The 25462-nt window shown below is 39.4% G+C and overlaps 1 protein-coding gene across 2 annotated transcripts in view; it reads right to left on the bottom strand.

Annotated features, from left to right (window-relative positions):
• Nucleotides 1–23282, bottom strand: part of AGO4 (argonaute RISC component 4) — a 38219-nt gene extending 14937 nt beyond the window's left edge. The window contains exons 1-13 of one of the 2 annotated variants that reach the window (XM_079130109.1): nucleotides 22883–23282; nucleotides 17149–17314; nucleotides 13981–14101; nucleotides 12035–12216; nucleotides 11717–11853; nucleotides 11463–11597; nucleotides 10026–10113; nucleotides 7309–7456; nucleotides 6947–7066; nucleotides 6697–6825; nucleotides 6292–6425; nucleotides 4948–5132; nucleotides 3732–3891 (exon numbers count right to left, since the gene is read on the bottom strand). In XM_079130109.1, coding sequence (XP_078986235.1) covers nucleotides 3732–3891; nucleotides 4948–5132; nucleotides 6292–6425; nucleotides 6697–6825; nucleotides 6947–7066; nucleotides 7309–7456; nucleotides 10026–10113; nucleotides 11463–11597; nucleotides 11717–11853; nucleotides 12035–12216; nucleotides 13981–14101; nucleotides 17149–17314; nucleotides 22883–22901 — 1724 coding nt within the window. In that variant the 5' untranslated portion in view covers nucleotides 22902–23282. The remainder of the gene's footprint in view (nucleotides 1–3731; nucleotides 3892–4947; nucleotides 5133–6291; nucleotides 6426–6696; nucleotides 6826–6946; nucleotides 7067–7308; nucleotides 7457–10025; nucleotides 10114–11462; nucleotides 11598–11716; nucleotides 11854–12034; nucleotides 12217–13980; nucleotides 14102–17148; nucleotides 17315–22882) is intronic. The other variant, XM_079130108.1, reaches the window with a different exon arrangement.
• Nucleotides 23283–25462: the final 2180 nt, after the last annotated feature.

Below are 25462 nucleotides of genomic sequence, written 5' to 3'. Positions count from 1 at the left end.
GTGCCCACTGGGAGACAACACGAAATACAAAACCCCAATTCTCTTAAGATGTAAGGCTCAGGAATAGAATCAAGTCTATATTTTTCTTGGTTTTTATTTTTCTCCATAGTATTTATCACTTATGCCATATATTTTATTTTATTATTTTTTTATTTTTATTTTTTTGGGTGCGGGGGATCGAACCCAGCGCCTTGTGCTTACAAGGCAAGCACTCTACCAACTGAGCTATCTCCCCAGCCCCCTATGCCATATATTTTACTTATTTATTTTATGTTTTTGTCAATACACTTGTGAATGTAAGCTCTATAAGGGTAGAATGATGTTTTGTTTTGTTTTGGTGACTGCTGTTTCCTAGTGCCTTAGAATGCTGCTTTAGCTCATACTTGGCATTGACTAAATATTTATCAAAAGAATGAACTCACTTATTTGGTACTAATTTCTCTAAGGAAACAAGGAGAAAAAATGGCTTCCATGCTTCTCTGGTTAAAAAAAAAAAGATAAAATATGATATAAAATTTTTTAAATTCTTAAATGTAGGCCTTGGGACTGAGAGTATTCATTCTCAAAGTATAATCTAGCAGCCATCACAAATCTAACAATCTCATGTAAAAGGTATTAAAGATGAGATTCCATGAAGGCAGAGGCTGTGTAGTATTTCTCTATCTTCAGGAAACACAGGCCCAGCATAGAGCAGTTAATGACAACAAACCTATATGTCATGCATATGAATAACATAGTATCAGCTCATGAATATTATGTGACAACTACCCTGCTACTCTACATATATTAACTAATTTAGTCTTGACAACAATTCTATGAGAGAGGTAAAATTATCTCTATTTTCTAGATTAAAAAAAAAAAAAACGAGGCATAAGAGAATAGAAAATGTGCCCAAGATCACAGACTTAGGAGTGATAAAGCCTGAATACAAACCCAAGAAATTGACCCCAAAGTTTGCACTCTAAGCCACTGTATTATCTCAAATGACTGAAGAAAAACAAATGATTTTAGATCTTAGGTTGTCTTTCCCTATGACCTCTATGCCTCATCACCAGTGTTTCAAAAGGGATTTATTTACCCAGAAGTTTCATTCAAGAACAAAAATGAGAATTGTGATAAGATTGCATAAACTCAAGTCACAACAACTTCACCTTCTTTTCAAGTATGGCAATGACTAATGCTACAGTCCTAAACTTAACTTTTCAAATAATTTTCACATGTAGGATTTCATATAAAAACAACATTTTAGACTTGATAAGGCAGATATTATTATCTTGATAGATAAGGAACTGAGTCCCAGAAGTCTTAAAAATTCAGGGGCTGGGCTATACAGTTCAGTGGTAGAGAGCTTGCTGGCATATGTGAGGTTTGCTGCCCAGTAATACCAAAAAAAAAAAAAAAAAAAAAAAAAAAAAGAAAGAAAAGAGAAGAAAAGTAAGAAAGAAGGAAAAGAAAGAACAAAAAGGTTCACATGGGCACCAATACTCAAAAAAAATTTTTGTTTAGTTGTCAATGGACCTTTATTTTTATTTATTTATATGCAATGCTGAGAATCCAACCCAGTGACTCACACGTTAGGCAAGTGCTCTACCACTGAGATACAACCCCAATCCCATATGTCCATATGTGTGTTGTGTGTGTATATATATATATATATATATATATATATATATATATATATTTTTTTTTTTTTTTTTTTTTTTTTTTTAACCAGGGATTGAATCCAGGGACACTTAACCACTAACCCACACCTCCATCCCTTTTTATATTTTATTTAGAGACAGGGTCTCACTGAATTGGTTAGGGCCTTGCTAAGTTGCTGAGGCTGGCTTTGAACTTGTGATTTCCCTGCCTCAGACTCCCAAACCAGGGATTATAGGCATGCACCACCACAACTGGCTAAATCTCCTAACTTTTAGCCAGTACTTTGCATATAATATCACTATCTTTATTTGGCATTTGGTTACTCTAGAATGAGTCTGACAAATTCAAATTTGAACGAAAACCCTATGGGATAAGAACAGGCAAGGTTTCTTCTTAATTTTAAGGTTCCAGGGATCAAACCCACAGCCTTTTGCATGCTAGGCAAATGCTCTACCACTGAGTTATATATAGCCCCAGCCCTCAGGCTGTTACTTAACAGGACATAAAAAGGTTGATCAGGGCTGGGGGATGTAGCTCAGTGGTAAAGTACTTGCCTACCATGCATTAGGTCTCAGAACTGCAAAAAATTTAAAAAATTAAAATAAACTCAGTTTCATGAGAATTTGTGGAAGTTGGGAATGTAGCTCAGTAGAAGAGCTCTTGACTAGCACAAGAGGCTGGCCTCAAACTTGTTATCCACCTGTCTCAGTCTTCGGAGTGCCTGGGATTACAGGTGTGTGTCTGTCAACTGCAGCTGATTTTAAAATAAAAGTTTTTAAAATGGGAAGAGGATGTAGCTCAAAGATAGAGTACTTGCCTAGTATACCTGAGGCTCTAGATCTAATTTTCAGTACCACAAGAAAACAAACAAAAAAAAGTCACTTTGTAGCAGAGTGAAAAGGGAAAAACACAGAATAGGAAAAGACATTACATAATACATATATCCTAGCAAGGATTTATATTCCAGAAATCACAAAGACCTACTAGTGAAAAAGATTCACAACCCAATATTAAAAAATGGGAAAAGAAGCCAGGCACAGTGAAATACTTGTAGTGACAGCTACTCAGGAGGCTGAGGTGATGAGGATCTCTTAAGCACAGGAATTTAGGGTTAGCCCAGGCAACAACGAGAGACCCCATTTCAAAAAAAAAAGGGGGGGGGGGGGAGGATAGAACAGATCCATCACAAAAGATGTCCAAATGGCCTAGGAGCATATTAAGCTTAACATCATTAGTCATGAAGGATATGCAAATTAAAAACATAATGAGATACTATTTTGATCTCCAATCAAAATGGCTAAAATCAAAAGAACTGGTACTTCCCTGTGTTGGTAAGGATATGGAGCAACTAGAACTCTCAGTAGAATGTAAACTGGTATAGGAACTTGGAAAAGGACTTGATTGTATCTATTGATGCAAAACATAAGTATGCCCTATAACTGTATTTTCTTTAACTCAGCAATCCCACACCTAGAATTCACACAAAAGAAATAATGCTCACATTCACCAAAATTGCATATATGAATATATATGAATATATGAGAATGTCATCCAATGGTAGAAGAGAGAAAAATCTTGTGATTTATTCATATAACGAAATCATGCACAGCAATGAGAAAGAATACTACTACTATGAAAATGCAACAACATAAGTGAATCTCATAGACATAATGTTGAGCAAAAGAAGATACACAATACAGTATATACTAAACGATTCCATTTATGTCAAGGTCAAAATCAGGCAAAACTAACCTACAATGATAGAGTTCAGAAGAGTGGTTACCTTTGGGTGGGGGGGACACATATTTTGTTTTGCTTTGCTTTTTGTTTGTGGTGCTGGAAACTGAACTCAGGGTCTGAAATGTTCTCTAACACTGAGCTACACCCCCTATCTATTTGGAGGGGCCATAGGAAGCCTAACTAAGTGCTGGAACTGTTCTACATTAAAACTGGGTGGTGGATACATGGGTGTACACATATAAAATAAACAGTAATCGAGATGCATATTTGAGATATGTGTGCTTCACCATAAATTATGTAAGTTAGATTTTAAGCAAAAGTAGAAATTAAGGAAGTTAGAATCTTACCTTTGATGAGGTACAAGTACATTGTTAATTCCTCCAAGCTTTGCATTTATCTTCAGGCAAAGATTGGAAAGGGTTTGGGGTGAAGTCTTCACTACATTTTTCACCTGGACACACTGTGTGGCCATACCTAGAAGGGTATCTCCAACACGTTTGACCTCGGCTACAAAAATAAGTTAATTTAATTAATTTCCTTTACCAGGAGTAAAAGACCCCACACATTAACAGAGCAACTATTATACACTGTAAATAGTGCTAAGATGCTTAGCGCTGAACTAGATGGTCCTTTCATCTGCTCATCCTCCAACGCAGTTTTCCGGGCCGCCCATTTGAATTGGTCCTGTGGGCTCCTTTTCTCTTTCTTGCAGGCCTTGATAACAGCCTGCTTCCTTTATTCTTTGGTGCTGTCTGCCACCACTTGCTCAGTCCCTTGAGGTTTCTTCTCCCACATGACTGGTCTGGCAAAGGAATCAATCCTCTCCCACCTGTTCCTCCCTCCCAGCCCTCTGAATTTTATTTTTCTGCTCCCCACTCCCAACACTAGGGATAAACAGAAAGTAACAAAAGAAGCTAATCCAGAGAAGGTTGAAGACAGTTTATAAAGTTTAAGGGCTGGTCTGTGACTCCTACAACCTTCACTTAGTTGATAACCAAAAGAACTTTGTATCAAATAGATACAAAATAAGCAGATCCTCTTCTGGAAGTGGTGGGCTCCCCCGCTCATCCCCACTCTGATATTCCCAAGTGCTTTTCTCCAGGCATTCCAGTTCTCCCAGCTTCCTAGGCTGTGATAGGATTGTACTGCATTTCCTGCCTGCATCCCCACTTGTCTTCCTTTTACACATATGGTTGACTGTGGCCAAGAAGATGCAGACAGAAAAGAGGGGTGGGCTAGCAACATTAAAAATAGTGACTGCTCTGCTGATCCAGGTCCCAGAGTGAATATGACATGATGGCAAGGAGCAGAAGTCACCATCTACCCTCAATGAATACAAAGCAGAAACAAGAGAGAATGATTCCCCCCAGCGTTGGGGATTGAAACCAGGGTCTTGTGAATGTTAGGCAAGGGCTCTACCATTGAGTATAGCCCTACCCACAATTTTGTCGTTTTGAATCACCAAGAGTTTGAGATTTTTTGGGACTGTAGCACTACCTAGTTTATCCTGCCTGTCACACCCACTACCTGAAATCATCCCTCAACCAGCATTAGGATCCATACCATATACTGGTGTCTTTCCCGGCAAGATAACCACTATTAGCTGTAGGCCCACGTATGTCATTTTCAGGTGCTTAAACATGGGCTCCACGCTGTCTGCCCCTTGTGCGTACTTGCAGAAACATGGCTGACCCTGGATGGGCATTCCTGCATCCTTGGAGATTTTACGCAGTTGGTCAGTGAAACTTCTGTTGAGAAAAAAACCAGGGGCACAGTGCTTTCATTTTAGTGCACATTCTTAGCATGAAAATCCCCTTAAAATACTTAGTTAAAATTAGAAACAAACAAGTAAACAAACAAACAAATTTTAACTGGTTGCCAAAGATAGACTGGCAGTTATATTATTGCAATTATAACAGAAAAGAATCTGTATTAAAACCATCAGATTATCATTTTTATTTTTACTTTTTCAATGCTGGGGATTGAACCCAAGCATTGAACCCAGGGATTGACTGAACCTTGTACTTGCTAGACAAATGCTCTGCCAGCTACGTCATTTTGAATTTTTCAATAATTATGGTTCAGCTGGGCCCCAAGACTGGAATAGCACTCTTGTTCAAATATTTTTTAAAAATACTGAAATTAGTAATTCTGTTCAGAAGAAAAGAGGGTCAAAATTTCAAGTAACAAACATTTTGGTAAGGCTGGTACAAGAAGAGTTAGGTAAGCTTGTGCTCCACTGAGAACACAGAAACTTGCTATTACAAAACCAGTGTATTTAAGATTACAGTCAAATTTGTAACAGATTTGTTTCAATTGTAGTATCAAAAGATATCACTTAAAAATGAAATTCACTTTGAAGTTTTAAATTTCAGATTTAAGGCATTACTTCAATTTCTAAAGATTTTAGAATAAATTCTTTGCCAATATCTTGTAGGATTCCTTTCTTTCATCGCAGGTCCCTTTTCTGGACTTTTCACCCTTCCTCTTAACTTCCTTTATGTAGATAGAAGCATCTGTAAGATGTGAGCCAACGCTCCCAGCTAGTGACCTTGCCATAGAACAGGATCACTAGTAACTTATAATGGCTAAAAATAAATGAGTTTTTATCTTGGCTAAAAAGACACAATTAACAGGAAAGGAATCTGAACTAAGAATTTGCCAAGTAGCATTGCTTCAGCCTTGTCACTCACAAAGTTCTGCTCTCAATGTACGGAAACTGAGTCGGGTTCTTAACGTAATTCCCACATTGCAATTTACTATAATGCAAGGTCTTTTACACAGAGCCAGATGGTATCACTACAGGAGTCAGGGATTTAGTGCCAGTGTACACAGCACATTCACATAAGGATGGTACTTTCATATCTGGAAGGGATACTACTAGGCTGAAAATACGAAGATACTCACTTTAGTAAATCTTCCCTACATTGTTTCTGAGGCGCAAAACAAGCAACTGCCCAAACTTTAATTTCAATGCCAGCATAAAACTGCTTTCCTCGCATGTCCCAGACACCCTGGTTGGGTGTGGCTACTGTTTTATTCTTTAAAAAAAAAAAAAGAAAAAAAAAGAAACAAAAGAAAAGAGAAAGACATTACAATCTAAGGCCATTTTAATGTTGAGGAGGGAATAAACAAAATTCTATCTGGCATGAGCCAGAAGACAAAAAGCAACAGTAAGTACAACTATGGGTAAATTCAATGTGGTGAAGTGGAAAAATTCTGGATTATAATCTTCTTTTGACCTGTGTGGCAGAAGCTTGCTGGGATAAAAAATAAATAAATAAACAAACAAACAAATAAATAAAAGCTTACCCGGCCTCCATATTGCAGCATTGGTGCTGGAAGCACCCTGCCTGTGAGCTCTGTCATTTCATTGTGGACAATAATCCCAAATTCTTTCAGGTAAGGATCAGGTCCACCCACCATACTATTACTCTTCACCTAAAAAAACAGGAAAGCTTGCATATATAAAAACTAGCGTAACTGTGCCCCATCGGGAATCTTCTAGTCTTTCGTTTCTTTCATCTTAGCTGGCTGATCTTGAAGACCAGACCTTACTGACCAGTCTACTGATCTCTTCCTGTCTGTCAGGAGCAGATCTTGCTGTGGCTTTGATCATCGTGGAAGTCTGATTGTCTGTGAGTTTCTTTATACATCGCTGTCCTGCCACTATGTTACAGACCTGCCAAGAGGCAAAGAGAAATTATGTGCAGTAATGGGTTTCTGCATTGTAAGCCTTTGCCAAATTATCGTAACATTCTCCATTTCCAGAAAAAAATAAAAACTGTGAAACAGTAAAATAATCTACTCAAAATAATTCAGAAAGATTAAATTCTACCATCAGTTTAGAATGCTACCCTTAAAAAAAAAAAAACTAATTCAAGAGATTGGCATATTAGCAAAAGAAAATGTAGTTTAACTTACCTCAAGTGGCAAGTATGTATGCTTTTGTTCTTGTCCCACTTGGAGACAGGGAAGATGGGGATATTTCAGCTGTAGACTATACTTTTGCTTAAAATATTGAGCTACTGTACATTCCATTGCTTGACCATTTTCTAGCTGCAAAGGAAAACTATAGAAGAGAATTTTAGAAATTCAAATTTTAGAAATATAAGTTATTTTTTTTTTCTAAAGAACTAAACAAACAGAACCTACTAACATTTTCTACTTTGATCAGTCACTTAAAAAAACAAAGGTCAGTGCAGGGAGTGTGGTTCAGTGACAGAGCATGTGCTTAGCTTGTATAAGGCCCTGGGTTCAAACCTCGGCATCACCAAACCCCTAGCCCAAAACAAACAAGACCAATCTTTGAGTGTTTTCACTTAAATCTCTTGTCTTTTTTTTTTTTTTAATTTTGTAGTTGTAGATGGACAGAATAGCTTTATTTTGTTTATTTTTATGTGGTGCTAAGGATCATACCCAGTGCCTCACACGTGCGAGGCAAGCACTCTGCCACTGAGCTACAGGCTTAACCCAGATCTCTTTAGTCTTGAACCAGAAAAAAACAATTAAATTGAAATTTTCTGTTTGTTGAAACTAGGATGAAAAAAAAATCTGATTCAAAAATCGAAAGAATTTTTTAAAAAGAAATTAAAATAAGCTATAGGATGAATATGGTATTGCACACCTATAATCCCAGCAACTTGGAAGGCTGAGGCAGAACTGCAAGTTTTTGTTTTTTAAATATTTTTTTAGTTGTAGATGGACATAATACCTTTATTTTATTTATTCATTTTTATGTGTGTTGAGGATCGAACCCAGTGCCTCACTCATGCCAGGCAAGCACTCTACCACTGAGCCACAACCCCAGCCCCAGAATTGGTAGTTTGAGGCCAGCTCAGCAACTTAGAGAAGGCCTATCTCAAAATAAAAAATAAAAGGGGCTGGAGATGTGGCTCACTGGTTAAGCACCTCTGGGTTCAATCCCTGGTATCAAAGAGAAAGAGAGAGAGAAGGAGAGAGAAGCAGTAACAACAGGAGCAGCTACAGAAACCTAAAATAAAAACACTCAGTTGAGGGCTGGGGCTGGAGCTCAGTGGCAGAGTGTTTACCTAGCATGTGTGAGGCCCTGGTTTTGATCCTCAGCAATACATTAAAAAAAAAATAAACAAATAGAAGGCATGCTGTTCATCTACAACTACAAAAAAAATTTTTTTAAATACTCAGTTGAAGTCAGTTAACACCTACAAATATAATCTCTTGTGGGTTTCTTTTAGATGATTGAATTCAAATAAGGATTTAGAATCATCCACAAAGGAGTTTTCTTTCCTTAAGAGAATTCTGTATAAAATGACTGTACTACAGTTATTTTGGCTACATTTTAAGATCCCTAAGCCAGGACAAATATATACAGATGTGGAGGCAATACAACCAAATACATGAAGTGGAGATTGTGCTAGAATATTTGATATAAAAGGGGAGCATGATTTAGACTATTGGCTGTTTCAGTGGGTATATTATCTCAAGTACATAATGATAATTTAATCTCACTTTCTTAACTGTTACAGACCCCAAAGTAACAATGCAGTGAGGATCACCTATGTGACATTTAAATCCATATGTTTAAACCTTTGAGCAAAGATAATATAGATCCACACATCTAATTATTCTGATAGGATTTTGTAAAGTAATTATATAATTAAAAAGGTACAGATCTTGAAATAAATGTTACAATTCTCAAAATCGACTTCTTAAGGTTTGGTAATTTTTTTTTCCCTAGAAAACGAGGTCAATACAGCCAGGCATGGTGGCACATCCCTGTAATCCCAGGAATTTGGGAGTCTGTGGCAGGAGGAGCACAAGTGCAAGATCAGACTCAGCAATTTAGTGAGACCCTGTCTCAAAATAAAAAAAATAAAAAGAGCTGGATATGTAGCTCAATGGTTAAGTGCCCCTGGGTTTAATCCCCAGTACCAAAAAAGAATAAGGAGGAGGAGGAAGAGAAGGAACAGCTAGCTGCAAAGGGAGGGAGAAAAATCTACACAAAAATACAAAGAAATATATGTCTTCCCATGACAGCACTGTATGACTTCTAGGCTTCAATAGAACTTGAAGTTCTACTTCAATAGAATTACAACAGTATGATAAATAATACTGATAATGGTGACTCTGCATCATTAAATACAAGTTGACCAGTGTTTAACATACTAAGTTTAAAAGGTGAATTGAAGGCAGGAAATGTGTTTTACAAAAATCTGTACCAGGCTGGCATGATGGTGCATAGCTATAGTCCCAGCTACTTGGGAGGCTGAGGTTGGAGAACTGATTAAGTCCAAGTGTTCCAGGCCAGCCTGCGCAAAAGAGTAAGATCTAGCTCAAAAGAACAGAAAAAGAAACAAGTTCTCTATCAAAAATATATCAGGGGTTGGTTGGGGCTGTGGCTCAGTGGTAGAGAGCCTGCCTAGCATGTGTGAGGCACTGCGTTTGATTCTCAACACCACATAAATAAATAAAATAAAGGTATTATGTCCATCTACAACAAAAAATATATCTATTAAAAAACTTTTCAAACATTTTTTAAAGTTTTGGTTTTAGAAGTGAAAATTCTGGTGATGTTGAAAATTACACTATAGTATACTAATTTTCACAAATTATTTTAGTAGCTTCCTCTGTTACCAAAAAATGTTATGTCAGTAACATACGTTTGATGACTGGCTGGCCGTCTAGTCACATTACAAACTCGATATTTGCGTTTCATCTGTCCACAGTGGGTCACTTCAACTTTGAGACCTAAAGTTAAAAAAAAAAAAAAAAAAAAAAAAAAAAAAAAAACCAAAACATGACAAAAACAGATCCAAATATTGTTGTTTTATTTTTTGCTATATTAGGAATCAAACCCAGGAGCATTTTTTGTTTTCTTTTGTTTTTACTACTGAGTCGCATCTCCAGCCCTTTTCAATTTTTCTTTTGAAACAAGGTCTCACTAAATTGTAGAGGCTAGCCTAGAACTTGTCGAATATGTTTTCAAAAATTCATGACATTACCTGGCAGGGTGGTGGTATACGCCTGCAATCCCAGAGACTCAGGAGGCTGAGACAGGAGAATTGCACGTTTGAGGCCAGACTTGGCAATTTAGCAAAACCCTAAGCAATTTAGTGAGACCCTGTCACACAAAATAAAAAGTACTGGGGATGTGGATCAGTGGTTAAGCATCCCTGGGTTCAATCCCTGGTATCAAATAAACAAATAAAAATAAAAATCTTTAACAACCTAAAACTCTCAACTAAGTAGAATAAATTAGAACAGATGATCTAAGATGCTCAACATACTCTATTAATCCATTGATCCATTGAATAAGCATTAACTTTGTTCTGACATTTATTCTCAGCTCTGGAGACAACCCTCATTAAGTTTATACTCTAGTGAGAGAATATAGCTAATTACAAGAAGAAAAGAAATTCCAAAAGGATAACAAATGAACTTGCATTTTTTTATTAAAAGGTAACTTTTTTTTTTTTTTTGGGGGGGGGGTACCAGGGATTGAACTAAAGGGCGCCTAACCATCAAACCACATCCCCAGCCCTTTTTCTGTGTTTTATTTTAAGAAAGGGTCTCACTAAGTTGCTGAGGCTGGCTTGAATTTGTGATCCTCCTGCCTCAGTCTCCTGAGCTGCTGGAATTAGAGGTGTGTGCCACTGCACCTAGCTGGTGAAATTTTTAAGTAGGTAAGGATAATATATTTTTTAGGAGTTGATAATCCCTTATTTTATACATTTATTTATATGTGGTGCTGAGAATCACATGCTAGGCAAGTGCTGTAACACTGAGCCACAACCCCAGCCCAAGGATAATATTTATTGAGAGACTGACATATGACAGATACTGTACCAGAGAACTTTGTAAACCTAATTGCATTTAATTCTCACAGCTCTGCAGATTATTTCCTGTTCCTCTGAGATGAATAATTTAAATAAACTAAGACTCACAGTGTTTAAGAGTGGTTAAGGAACTTGCCTAAGGTTCCATTTATACAACTAACTAGGCTGGGATGCAAGCCCAAGTCTTTCTTTCTTCAAAGCCAAGGTCACTTGCACCAAGCTGAGCTGCCTCATCAAAACTACATTAATGGAAACACCTACCTCTGATTTCTTTGGTAAACTTGACACGCTGGGAGTCTGTTAGAGGTTTGGTCTGTTCATTGATGTTCTGAATGTCTAAAACCTCACACATGAACTCAATAATAGGCTGAGCTCGGTAGAAAGCAGTTGCAGATACTAACAGAGAGGAAAGATGTTTAGCTTCAGGGAAAAGGTAAGAACCAAAAAGAAAAACAAACAAACAAACAAAGAAAAAACAGCCAAAGAGTTAATGAATAAAGAGAGTGCCATCCTACCATCAATGTTGAGCATCATGTTCCACATAGCAGGTCTTACAGACTGATGAAAACCAAACCAAACCTCTCTGCCCCCTCCCAGAGGGTGGTAGTAACCTTCAGGAGGTGAGAAGAAGGAACGACCCACTGGAGTGTACCTAGAGAAATAAGAGTGCATGTTTCATAACAAAAACTTGAAAGGTCTTTCATTTCACTCTGAACTTTGTGAACTGAAAATAAGTTTGAATTATGACTTACACAGAAACCTTTTAGTGGTTAAATGTAACCTACCAAAAAGCCTAAACATCTATAGGAAAGAATCCAAACCAAGGTACTGACCTCATAGAGGGAAGATGTCTTGTGATAACATCAAGTGCTTGTACTGAGTCATCTGGGACTTCATTCAAGTGCCCAGCTAAAGCTTCTAAAAGCAACTGAAGGCTCACAACTGACACCCATTGAACAGACACTTTGAAGGTTTGGTCTTTACCCTCACCTGGGAGGGTCACCTCCATATCAACCTAGAGGAAAAAATACATATATACAAACATACATGTTCACAAAGGCTGTGGGAAAGATTCTAAGAATATTTAATATGATACATGCTTAAGTGTATTTATTTTAACATTTTATGTAATTGTAAAACATCGGAAATAATGTAAGTGTCCATCAAAATTTAATGTGGAATACTATACAATAGTTAAAAATAAGAGACACTACAACATGGATGAACTCTGAAAATATTATGCTAAGTGAAATAAGCCAGACACAGCCATGTGTCGCCATAATCCCAGTAACTAGGGAGGTTGAGACAAGAGGATTATAAGAGCAAGGCCAGCCTTAGCAATTCAGCAAGGCCCTTAACAATTTAGTGAGGCCCTGTTTCAAAATAAAAAATAAAGGGGCTGGAATTGTGGCTCGGTAGTAATGTGCCCACCTAGCACCAGTGATGCATGGAGTTTGTTCCTCAGCACCACATAAAAATAAATAAATAAAACAAAAGGTTTCGTGTTCATCTACAACTCAGAAATATTAAAACAAACTAAAAATGAAAAATAAAAAGGACTGGGTTGTGGCTCAGTGGTGAAGTATTCCTGGGTTCAAACCCTAGTAACAACAACCACCACAACAACAAAAGTCAGACACAAAAAGACAAATACTATGTAATTCTACCTATATGAGGCACCTAGAATACCTAATTCACAGAGAAAGAGTAGAATGGTGGTTACTGGGGACTGGGGGCAGTAGGGTCTAGGGAGTTGCCATTTGCTGAGTTTATGTTTGAGATGAAGAAAAAGTTCTGGAGATGGGGTGGAGGTGATGACTGCACAACAATGAGAGCATACTAGATGATGGCGAATCGTACACTTAAAAAATAGCTAAAATAATAAAGTCTATGTTAGCTACATTTTACCATAATAAAAATAATTTAATTTGAAAAAATAATAAGGTAGATCTAAATGCATATGAATGGAAAGACCTCATGGACATATTGCTGAATGAAAAAATAAATCACAAATATATGTGAAAAAAGCATATCTATAAATATGCACAAATAGCTAATATATATATTAAAAAACATATATGCCAAAATGGAATTAAGGGGTGGAAATAGGTGGGAGAGGCAAGAAGCCCCAACATTTCTAGACTGTCTAGATAAACTTATAATGAGCATATATTCACATATTGCTGTTTTAATTTTAAAAAATAAATGTTGAAAAAAGTACTGTGGTATTATGAATCTATTCATAACAACTCCATTGTTCAGATACAGGTAGTATTTCATTAAAGTACATTGTTAATGTGACCAATTTGAAATAAAATATATGTAAAGATGAAAAGACAAAATCAACCTAAATTATTTATATTATTATTATTAGATTATTATTGTTGTTGTTATTGTTATTTTGCAGTACTGGAGACTGAACCCAGGAGCATTCTACCTCTAATTACATCCCTAATCATTTTCATACTTTATATTTTAATACAGGGTCTTGCTAAGTTGCTGAGGCTGAACTTGAACTTGCAATCCTCCTGCCTTAGCCTCCTAGACAGCTGGGATTACAGGTGTGTGCCACTGCACCTGGCTTCAACCTAAATTCTAATGCTCATCTCATCTTCAATTTATCAGTTAACAAGAGATAACAGAATATGGACAGAATAACACATGCATCATTACTATGAAAAACAATTCTAAGAACTGAAGTGTTATTAGAAAGGGAAACATTTTTGTCATATGTAATTACTACTACCTGACCTAAGTGTTTCTTGCTGTGAACACTTACCCTATCCCGTCCAATTGGCAGTGGATGTGCTGTGTACATGTTTCTTTTGCCATCGTAGCCAGGCTGCCGATCACCAAATATCTGCATCTTGAAGTGTCGCACCATTGTATCTACTACCTCCCTTAACAGTAATGGAGATAGCAGCAGTTAGCTTTGTGAAAGGGTGAACAGTAAGGGAAGCATCACTGTACCTTCATCACCTAAATTCAGCTAATACTAATTGGAAAATGTAAGAGTCAGTCGCTACTGATTCAAATAATTTTTTTTTTTTTTTTTTTTTTTTGGTACTGGGGATTGAACTCAGGGGCTCTTGACCACTGAGCCACATCCCCAGACCTATTCTGTATTTTTATTTAGAGACAGGGTCTCAATGAGTGGCTTAGTGTCTCGCTGTAGCTGGGGCTGGCTTTGAACTTGCAATCCTCCTGCCTCAGCATCCCCAGCTGCTGGGATTACAGGTGTGTGCCACTGTACCCAGCTTCAAATAACTTTTAAAAATTAGTTAACTAAAGAAAGGTAGCAACAAGTGAACAAAGGTAACTGCAAGATGATAACACAAGTGGGAGGGAATAAAAGGGAAAAAAGTATAATCTTCTTTGTATCCTCTCAAGTTCCTCTTTCCCAAATCCTCTCCTGAGACAAACAACCTTTCAAGAATAACCTAACTCAGGGGCTGGGGTTGTGGCTCAGTAGTGGAGCACTTGCCTAGCATGTATGAGGCACTGGGTTGGATCCTCAGCACCAAATAAAAATAAACCAATAAAATAAAGGTATTGTGTCCATCAAAAACCAAAATATTTTAAAAAAAAGAGAGAAAGAAAAGAAAAGGAAAAGAAAAAAAGAATAACTTAACTCAGGCTGGGCACCCTGGCACACACCAGAATCCCAGCAACTCAGGTGTCTGAGGCAGGAGGATCGCATATAAAAGGCTAGTCTGGGTAACTGGCAAGAGCCCATCTCAAAAATTAAAATAAAAAATAGCTGGGGATATAGCTCAGAGGTAGAATATTCCTGGGTTCAATCCTCAGCACTTTAAAAACAAAAAGAAAAGAAAAATTCAGGCTGGGACGCAGCTCAGTGGTAGAGCATGGCCTACAAGAATGCACAAAAAGGAGCTTTCTAGAGCTTCTCTAACCTTATCTTCTAGCATATATATATACACATACATGAATACATCTCAGTGGCTCGCTTCCATCCTTATTCCTATTTTCCTATCCTCCCCCTTGCTTTATTTTTCTTCATCATACTTATCACCATCTTATTTATCTATTTTTGGTCTTCCCCATCAGAACAGAAACTGAATAGAAACTTCCCCAGGGTATAATATTTTTTACAGACTCAGGGTCTTTTGCTTTTCTCTACACCTTTTACACTATGGATTCATAGGGCATAAGTTGTAACAGCTCAGGTCTTCCACTGGCTCTCACAAAGTGCGCTTCTCTGGATGGTGCAGGCTGGCACTTCAGCTGAAACCAGGTCTCTTTCTCTTTGGCTTCCTTCTTTTTGTGATCATTTTCCTTCGCACGTTTTGTGAGGCTATTTTCAGCTCATAGAGTGCTTAATATGCTCAATATGCACATTCGTTCTCTTGGCAGGAATTCTGCTCTTAACGTGTTTGTTTACAACGATGCCAAGAGCATGCCGGCCAACACAGAGGACTTGTCCAGTTTTACCATGGAAACACTTTGGGGCATTCCTTTTTGAACAGTATCCATTCAAATTTGATGTTTATAGAAACACCTTTTCTATAGATTCACATGTATGCGGCCAAAGGAAAAATGCCATGTTTTCTAGAAAGCCTAGATAGAGAACATATATCTGGTACCTCTCTTCTTTCCCTTTGTGTTCATCACTTTAGCAAATTACTGGAACACTACAGCTCTGGTCAAAAGGCAGAATAGAAACTTTTGTCCTGGTGATTGTTGTTCATTTGTTTTGCAATGCTGGGGATTGAACCCAGGGCCTCACACATGCCAGGTAAGCGCAGTACCACTGAGCTTCATCCCCAGTCCGTGCCTATTTTATTCATGTTGCAGTCCCATAGCCCAAAACAATATCTGGCACAGAGCAAGCACTCATAACAATATTTGTTGAATGAATCAAAGTTAACCATTATCATCACTTCTATTACCATTGATCTCAGCTATACTATAGTTGAATAATTATGGTCTTACATGACACTGAACTGTACCAGAAAGCCACATGATTAATCTATAATGAGAAAAAAAGTTAAGCTGCACAAAATATTTCACTTGACAGCAAAAGCATACTTAAGAAGCAAGACAACAAATCAAAGACTGCTTCAATATCACTGCATGGAAATAGAGAAAAGTAAAGTGGGTGTACATTCACTTTTGCTACAGCATATATATTCATATCTGGTAAATTCATGATATACCAACAAGAAAACTTATATCACCTCATCAGTCCCCCCTCTTGGATAATGCAAGAAATAGAGTTCTCTGTAAGCTTACTTTTTTCAATGCTGCAAGATAATTCTCTTTCACTTAATATTTCTCATGTCCAATGAAACACTTAGTAATAAAATTTGAATTTCTAGATATAGCTATTTCCCACAGACATGATTGTCATCATCTATTTTTTTATAAATTTCTGCTAGGCTGGGCACAGTGGCACACACTCCTAATCCCAGCTCGGGTGACTGAAGCAGGAGGATTATAAATTCAAGGTCAATCTAAGCAATTTAGCAAGAACCATCTCAAAATAAAAAGATAAAATAAGTAAAGCATGGTGGTGTACACTTGTAATTCCAATGATCTGGGATGCTAAGGCAGGAATTTTACAAGTTCGAGGTCAGCCTAGGCAACTTTGTAAGGTCCTATCTCAATAAAAATTAAAAAGGACTGGGATGTATTTAGTGGTAAAGTACCTCTAGGTTCAATCCCCAGTACAGAAAAAAATTAAAATAAGTTTCTGCTATCCTTGGTTAAAGAAAGAGTGATCTTTTTCATTCAGTAAGTATTTTCTGATTGATTGATGACATATCCAGCACTTTGTTAGAATAATCAAGGAGGATAACTACCTAAGAAATTTACCATCCTGGATTAGGAACAAAGCATATCTGTTGAAAAAATTCAGATAGCAAGATGATAATAAACAAACCGTATGCACTTATATATATGGAGGTCTACTCTTTCTAATCCTTACCTGTTGACTCTACGAGGCCGTTTTTCTGGCTTAATATCCACATCATAGTGATACACATCTATTTTAGGGATCTGAACCTGAAAATGATTAGCTAACAGTCGAATTGGTTTTCCAACAGTTCCAAGGCCAGGACGACGAGGTGGCTGAAAGAGGCTGGCTGGAGGTCCTAAAGACACAGAAAGACATTTACTGAGCTATTTAGTTGTCAAGGAGAATATGCCTTTCATCATCATCAAAATAATGATAGTTGCAATTATTGAGCTCTTACTATTCACTGAATATACTCTGATACAGATTTAGGGTGTTTGTCCACCTGAGGTTCTCCAGATTTCTAAATATTTTACCATATTACTATTTTGAATATAGGAGACATCAAAATTAGACAGAGATCTGGACATGGTGGCACTTGCCTGTAATCCTAGTGGATCAGTAGGTTGAGGCAGAAGGACCACAAGTTTAAGGCCAGCCTAAGCAACTTAGTGAGGCCCTAAGCAACTTAGTGAGACCCTGCCTCAAAATAAAAAATAAAAAGGGCTGGGGATGTTGCTAAGTGGTTAGGTACCCCTGGGTACAATCCCTGGTACAAAAAAAAAAAAAAAAAAAAAAATCAACTTTTAAACCATTTTTGCTGTCTACTGGTATTTACTTCTAAATATTGAAGTAACAGCTTGTAATGTTTGTTCTTAGTTTATATAGAAAATGATAATTTAGTATGCTTCTACCATCCCATCTCCACAGAATCCCCACCACCACCACATGCCTTAAGTGAACAGCTACAACTTTTCAGCAGGAAAGGATTTTGTGTTACAATCTGGGAAATACTTGTCTAGATAAACCTTTACTTCTTTTGATGAGAATATCAAGTGAACACAGGCCTTAAAATGGAGCATCTTTTCTGCTATGAGTAGGGGTGGAGCAAAGTGGGCTGCAGTGACAATGGAAAGATATGAGTTTTTCTGCAATAACATTTCACTGAGAATAAAGAATTCAGTAAGGAGAGAAGGTTTTGATGGAATAAACTGTTCTGGTCCAACAACTCTTAGGAAAATTAGAGCAAATATTTTAATTAAATTTGTGATTGATTGATCACAATATACTAAGAAAGTACTGAAATCTTTTCACCTATTAAATCCATTGCTCATTTTCCTCCTAAATTCTACTTGTTCTTCAAAATTCAGTTCAGGTGCTAGATGTGGTGGTTCATGTCTGTAATCCTGTCTACTTGGGAGGCTGAGGCAGAAGGATTGCAAGTTCAAGGCCAGCCTCAGCAATTTAGTGAAGCCTGAAGCAATTAGCAAGACCCTGTCTCAAAATAAAAATAAAAAGGATTGGGGATGTGGCTTAGTGCTAGAGTGATTCTGAGTTTACACACCAGTGCCAAAAACACAAATCAAAACAAACAAACAAACACAGTTCAGGTGCAACCTCCTCAGAAACTATTTCCTGATGGCACTACACTAGAGGCTCCATCTTCTGCATTCCAAAGTCTCTCTGTACAGGGAAGCACTTAGCACAAGCATAAGAAACCACTTGTTAAATTACCCTGTATCCTCCTCTAGACTGTAAATTGTTAGAAGAAATAGAGCTACAGTTCATAATCTCTTCAACACCTACTTCAACATCCAGCATGTTGTAAGAACTCAATAAATGTTAAACTGAACAACACCAATAATCCCAGATAGAAACTAAACAGAAACCTCATCCCTAACATACAAGAGTTAATTTTCAATAAAGCAAAAGCACATAACTTATACTAAAAGCATTATTGCTTAAAATTGTTCCACTCTTGGTGTACAAGGGGATCTATTTTGGGTGTGATGACTGCAAACAAGGTAAGAAGTAAACCATAAATAATATCAGAGGTGACAGGCATACTGAATCAACCCAATTAAATCAGACAGATAAGCCAGCCCTGCATTTTCCAAGACACATTTAAGCAATCATTGTAACATAAAATTAGAAGAAATTCAGCTTTATAATAGACATTTGGAAACAGAAACTTGCCTATGACTTTGATTTTAAATAATAACTAGAATCTAGGTCTCCTAACTCCAATCATCAGTGCATTTTCCCTCCAATATTCTTCACAATCCTCTGGATAGTTCTCTGAAGTGCTTGATATCTAAGGGACAGAGGCAGAGGGATTTAAAGAAAAGGAATTAAGTAGAGGGTTGAGGGCTGGGGCTGGGGCTGAGTGGTAGAGTGCTTGCCTAGCATGTGTGAGGCACTGGGTTTGATATTCAGCACCACATAAAAACAAATAAATCAGATAAAGGTATTGTGTCCATCTACAACTAAAAAAAGAAAAAAAAGTAGAGGGTCAGGGTATACCTTAGTACAGTGTTTGCTTAGGACACAGGAGGCCCTGGGTTCAACCGCTTGCACTGTTGTTTTCCTTTTTTAATGAGAAAAGTTAGAGAATGATCATTTCTTTTAATAAACTTGGAAGGTTTATTTATAAATTGTATTTTTAAAAAAAAATTTTTTGGGGGTACTGAGGATTGAACCCAGGGCACTTAATCACTAAGCCACATCCCCAGCCCTTTTTATTTTTTTATTTTGAGAAAGGATCTCATTAAATTGCTGATGCTGAATTTGAACTTGTGATCCTCCTGCCTCAGCCTCTTGAATTACAGGTGTGCACTACCTCACCTGGCTAAAATCTTTATTCCAAAATCTGATTTTTTTTTTTTTTTTTTAAATTGGTAAACTGTCTACTCAACGATGCAATAAAGCATAGTGGGCTCTGGCACCAAATTACCTGGGTTTCAGTTCTAGCTTTACCACTTCCTAACTCATGACCTGGGGCCAGATTTTGGTTTCTCTGTACCTCAGTTTCCCATCTATAAGATAGGGGTGTGTGATACTAGGATCTGTCTCATAAGGATATAGTGAGGATTCTATGAAATTATGTACAGAAAAGGCTTAAACAGTAAATGCTCAATAAACGTTAGCTATTATTATTGCACTTGCATAAAGGTATAGCTAATGCTCAAAGCTCCTGTGTTTTATATTAGTGGCATTTCCAAAATTTGGTAACAGTCAAATAATTACATTCTCCAAAAGGGAAACACATATGACTTAACCCAGAATAGATGAGATCAACCTTATATGAGGAGGGTATTAAAAGAGGAGTCAGATGTCCCACACTCTGGTCCTCACTTCACCACTCAGCTTTCAGATAATGATGAAGTCATTTATGCTCTCTCATCCTTACTCTTCTCATCTGTAAAATAGGGGAAATATCTGCCTTTTCTACCTCCCAGAGGATCAAAACAGCTAGTAGTTATGAAAGCACTTTCCAAAAAGCACTGCAAAAATAAGTTACAATCAATAGAACCAAAATAAATGGTAATCTAATTAATTGTATTTCTGAGTTACTGTTAGGAACCAAATCTGCATGGTGGGAGTGGGAAGAGCAAGACTAAGTAGGCTTCAGTGATGATTCAAGTAATGGGGTCTAGGTATGCTCTAACAAAGAAGCAGCAATGCCTTCTCTAGGTTCTGAAATGGCCTGGATGAAATATCCCACAAGACTCTGAACTGCCTTTGTTCTGATTCTGTGCTCAACAAGCAGTTTCTTATTATTAATTAGGTTTCTGAGGTATTGATAACCAAAAAAGACATCTGCTACTTGGCAGATAGTAAAATATTACTGAGGACTGAACCCAGGGACACTTATACTAAAAGCATATTTTGGGGGAAAGGGGTACAAGGGATTGAACTCAGAGGCACTTGACCACTGAGCCACAAATCCAGCCCTATTTTCTATTTTATTTATTTACAGACAGGGTCTTATTGAGTTGCTTAGCACCTCACTTTTGCTGAGGCTGGCTCTGAACTTTCCATCCTCCTGTCTTAGCCTCCCAAGCCGCTTGGATTACAGGCATGCACAACTGAGCCCAGCCTAAAAACATTATTGCTTAGAGTTGTTCCCCTTTGGGTTTTTGAGGGGATCTACCTTGGGTATGATAAGAAACAAGGTAAGAAGTAAACATTGTATAATGTCAGAAGCGATAGGCATACTGAATCAACCCAATTAAATTTGTGTAACATTTTGGCTTAATCATGTCTTATAAATAAATGTGGTTAGTGAGAATTTTCCACAACTTTAACAATCCTGGGTGAATAAGTTCTCAAACCTACAACAGCTGAAATCAAACAGAGGGAAGGATGTCTCCTGGGCAGTTTCTAACATCACTAGGCTGATTCTTTTCATGAAACTCAAGTTTGTGACAGTTACATAGTCTCTTTCCATATCATCTCATAATGCAACAGTTGTTTCAATTATGAGTTACTCATGGGAGGAAGAGAAGAAACATTTGTTGAGCATCTCTAATGCATTAGTCTTTACAATAAAATTTCTCAAGTACATTATCTCGTTTCATTCTCACAACAACTTTACAGCACATAATTATTATTACCCTTGCTTTATAGATGAGGAAATGGAAGTTCAAAGGAATTAAGTAATTTGCCCAGGGTCATACAACTATTAAATTACTAGATTGAATTTGTACAGAGGTCTGTTACATTCCTGAAGTCCTGATCATGCCTTTAGCTGGGAGTCATATGTGAAGTAACTTACCATAACACACTGAAGTTTATCAAACAATGTGAATGTGGCAACCAATTTATTTTTCAAAGGCATATGAAATTTTATTATGAGGGACTTTAAAAAAGTAAACTTAAGCAACAAATTAAGGTGTGGTTTAATCATTCAGCTATGCAAACAAGTTCTAAGTAAACAAATGTGCAAAGTTTCTAAACTCCAATCCTAAGCCTAATTTTCTATGCACTAAAAAAATGAAATATTCTACAATTTATGCAGATAGGGTTTGAATATTAAAATTAATTCCACCAGGGCCCTAAACCCTGCCCTACTTAGCCAAGGCATTAGAAACCTGTTGAGGGTTTGAGGTGGGTGCACCAGACTCCAAACACAGGGCAGCCTGGAATGGTTCTCGGGGCAGAGTGAGGACGATAACCAGACTCCACCCCTACCCACCTGGAACTACAGTTCCCAAAGCACTTTCTCCTTTATTTGATCCTCACAACCACTCATAACCCAATTAAAAAGGAACTCAGGTTATTGATGCCAGTGCTGGGGCAAGCTGGTTAGAAACTCTCCTGTCACTCAAGGGCTAACCCCCACCATTCTGAGAATGACACAGACTGACAGAACCCAAACTTCAGGTTGGACATTTTGTCCCTTGGCCTTCAGGCGTCATGAGAAGTGTTTTGGGGAAGTTCTCCTTCAGCTGAGGGCTCTGGGCCACCTCCCATCAGAAATAAAAACAGGGGTGCGGCCCGAACCAAGAATATCCTTGGTAGTAGATGGGGGGCCCTTCCCGGACTGGGCCAGGCCTCCGCATGCACCAGGTTCAGATTGTCCCTCATGAGGCCCAAACTAACCCTGGAGCACAGATCATCTCCTGACACTGGGTCAGGTCTCCACTGCACCGGGGGCACGGGTCACCTTCCTGGGCCTCCCTCCCCTAGACCTCGAGATCCGGCCCAAGTCTCGAGGCTGGGGCGCGGTCCCCGCCCCCCGAGGCCCGGGTCAGCTCTCTCCGCCTTGAGCAGGAGGGCAGGGGTCCCCTTCCCCAAGGCCTGGAGGCCCGAACCCGGGTATGCACGGGCCGGCGAGGGCGACGGGGCAGCGACAGTCCCGCCCTCCCGCCCGTCCGCCTGTCCCAGGCCCCGTGTCCGGTCCTGGACCGAGCGCGCTCCTCACCGGGTCCCAGCGCCTCCATGGCGGCGGCGGGGGCCGCCTCGCCCCGGTCCCCGGCGCCTCCCGCTCCGGGCCCCGCCGCCGCCGCCGCCGCCGCCGCGTAACGCTTGATCTCCGGAATATTGGCGCTGGGGGGGCGCCGCGGAGACGCGGGCGCTGGGCAGGGGGCGGCGGCGGCGCCCGGCCCGGGGACAGGGACCCGGCTTCCGCGGCTCTTCCGGCCTCAGCGACAACAAAAACAATCCCCGCCGCCGCCGCCGCTGCCAGCGGGAGCGGGAGCGAGAGCCAGAGCCAGCGCGCGCGCCTGCCGGGCGGGGAGGGGGCGCCGGGCGCGCGCGGCCCGGGGTCCCGGCTGGCCGAGGGGGCGTGCGCGGCCCCGGGCGCGGGGTCCGCCGAGGCCGGCCGGGGCAGGGGGTGGGTTGCGGTGGGGACGGGCGCGCGCCCGGAGGGGCAGTGCCCAGAGGACGTGTCGGGCACGCGCCCGCCGGCCAGCTCTGCCCTGTGCGTTTGAGGCGGTCATCCGGGCAAACGGCTCTGGGGGCTACATGGGACCACCATCTGAGTGTCAGGATGAGCAGCGACCCTCAAAAGATCTGAATTCCAGTCCCTGCTGATCCACAGGGGCAGTTCTCTACTTCTCTTGGTGGAAAGTGTCCCGAGATTCACCTCGGGTACTTCTCTCTCCTCACCCCAGATCTCTTCCTTCTCCTGTCTTTTCCTGGGACAGAGAACACTGGGTCACTTCAAACACAGCAGTCCTCCTTCATTCCTTCATTCAACACCACGCACCTGTTACTTTTCCTCATGTAGGTAGGTTCCCATGGCAAGCATCTCTGGTCGGGAAGTCTTCAGTCACCTCAGCAGCCAAGAGCCAAGCTAGTAGACCTCGCCAAGGCAGTATGATCATCCCAAGCAGATCCAGCATCAGGAAGACTTTCAGTTGGGACTTCGAGTTGGAGAACAGGATAACAGGTCAAGAAGCAGTTTTCTAGCTGTAGAACAAGGGAGCCCTGGTACACCAATTAAAACAGTATGGTATATGCTTATTGTATTAATTTTCTAGGGCTGCCAGAGCAAAGCATCACAGAGTGTGTGGCTTAAACAACAAAAATTTATTTTCTCGCAGTTCTTGAGGCTAGCTAGCAATCTAAGATCAAAACATCTGCAGGGTTGGTTTCTTCTGAGATTTCTTTCCTTTACTTGTAGACGACTGTATTCTCCCTGTGTCTTCACATAGTCTTCCCTCTGTACTGTCTGTCCAAATTTCCTCTTCTTATAAGGACACCAGTGGTGTTGAATTAGGGCCCACCCTAATGACCTCACTTAAACCTAACACTTCTTCAAATACCCTGTCTCCAATTGCAATCACCTTCTGAAGTACTGAGATTAGGACTTCAACATATGAGCTTGGGGGCTCACTTTAGGCCATTCCATTTGTAGTGAGATATTCATTTGAGCATCTGCCATGTGCAACCAATAATTTTTGTATGGAATTATTTAAAAATATTAAGGTCACACCATGGCCAGACCCTGTATTAGAGGCTTCAGCCATTAATCTTTAGAGCTACCTGTAGGATAGATATTATTAGTGAAGGTGTTTATACACATGAGGAAACAGAAGCTCAGGGAAGCACAATAAGTTAGATTCTTTATTATGTATTATGCTTCAGTGAAGCTGGAAACACTGGAGTTCTAGATCCTGCATTCAAGTCCTGGATGATTCTGTCCCTGATATGGAATGGGGACTTTTAATCTAGTAGACATTCAGTCTACTGATACCATACTCTATATTCTTTCCAAAGCACCATGGGCATCTCTGCTAAACCAAAGGTTAACTAGAAACAATAGTTGGGGACAGAAAGTTGAAAAGAGAGAAAGTATTAACTAAATGAACAGACTGCTATACAACTAAAGATGAAAAGAACAGCCAGCTAGAGCTCAAGTGTTGAGTTAAACCTTCTTCACCCCACACTAAGTTCCTCACACAATTTTAACAATGTCGGTGGCTCAAATAACCTGGTTTGAATCTGACTTTCCCAGGCCCACTTTCTAACATATTTTCTCTTTATTCTGTTTGGTACTCTTATCTTATTCCCATCCCATCCCAGTACTGTGGATTGAACCCAGGGCCTCATGCATGCTAAGCAAGTGCTCTACCACTGAGCATATTCCCAGCCCTCTCTTTGGTACTCTGAGCAGAGACCATAGAGTCTTCTCTGGATTAAAAATAGCATTACCACTAGCTTCAGAAACCAGAGCATGAAGTGTGCAGTATTTATTCTGTAGTGTCAGTTAGGACCACAATGTCACTCACCCATGTCTCTCAGTCCTGTCATTCTTGACCACTCTATCTCCATTCTCATTCCCAAACTCACTCCTATTTGGGCACCTACTGCCCCTTTCCTGGAAACCCTTCCTTACTGAGCCCTCCCAGATCAAAGTTGTATAGTCAACAAACTTCCCTGCTCCTTGGTCTGTTCAGCAAGCCCTCCCTCCACTTCCTGCTGTGGCTGAGAAGAAGTCATGCCCCAGAATACCACTTCCTCTTCAGCTCTCTCTGACTATGGCTGCTCATTCTTCTGT

Source organism: Sciurus vulgaris (assembly GCF_902686455.1).
Source record: "Sciurus vulgaris genome assembly, chromosome: 1".
In the NCBI taxonomy this organism is placed as follows: Eukaryota; Metazoa; Chordata; class Mammalia; order Rodentia; family Sciuridae; genus Sciurus; species Sciurus vulgaris.
Note: the sequence above shows the minus strand (reverse complement) of the source record. Positions and strands in the feature narration are given on the sequence as shown.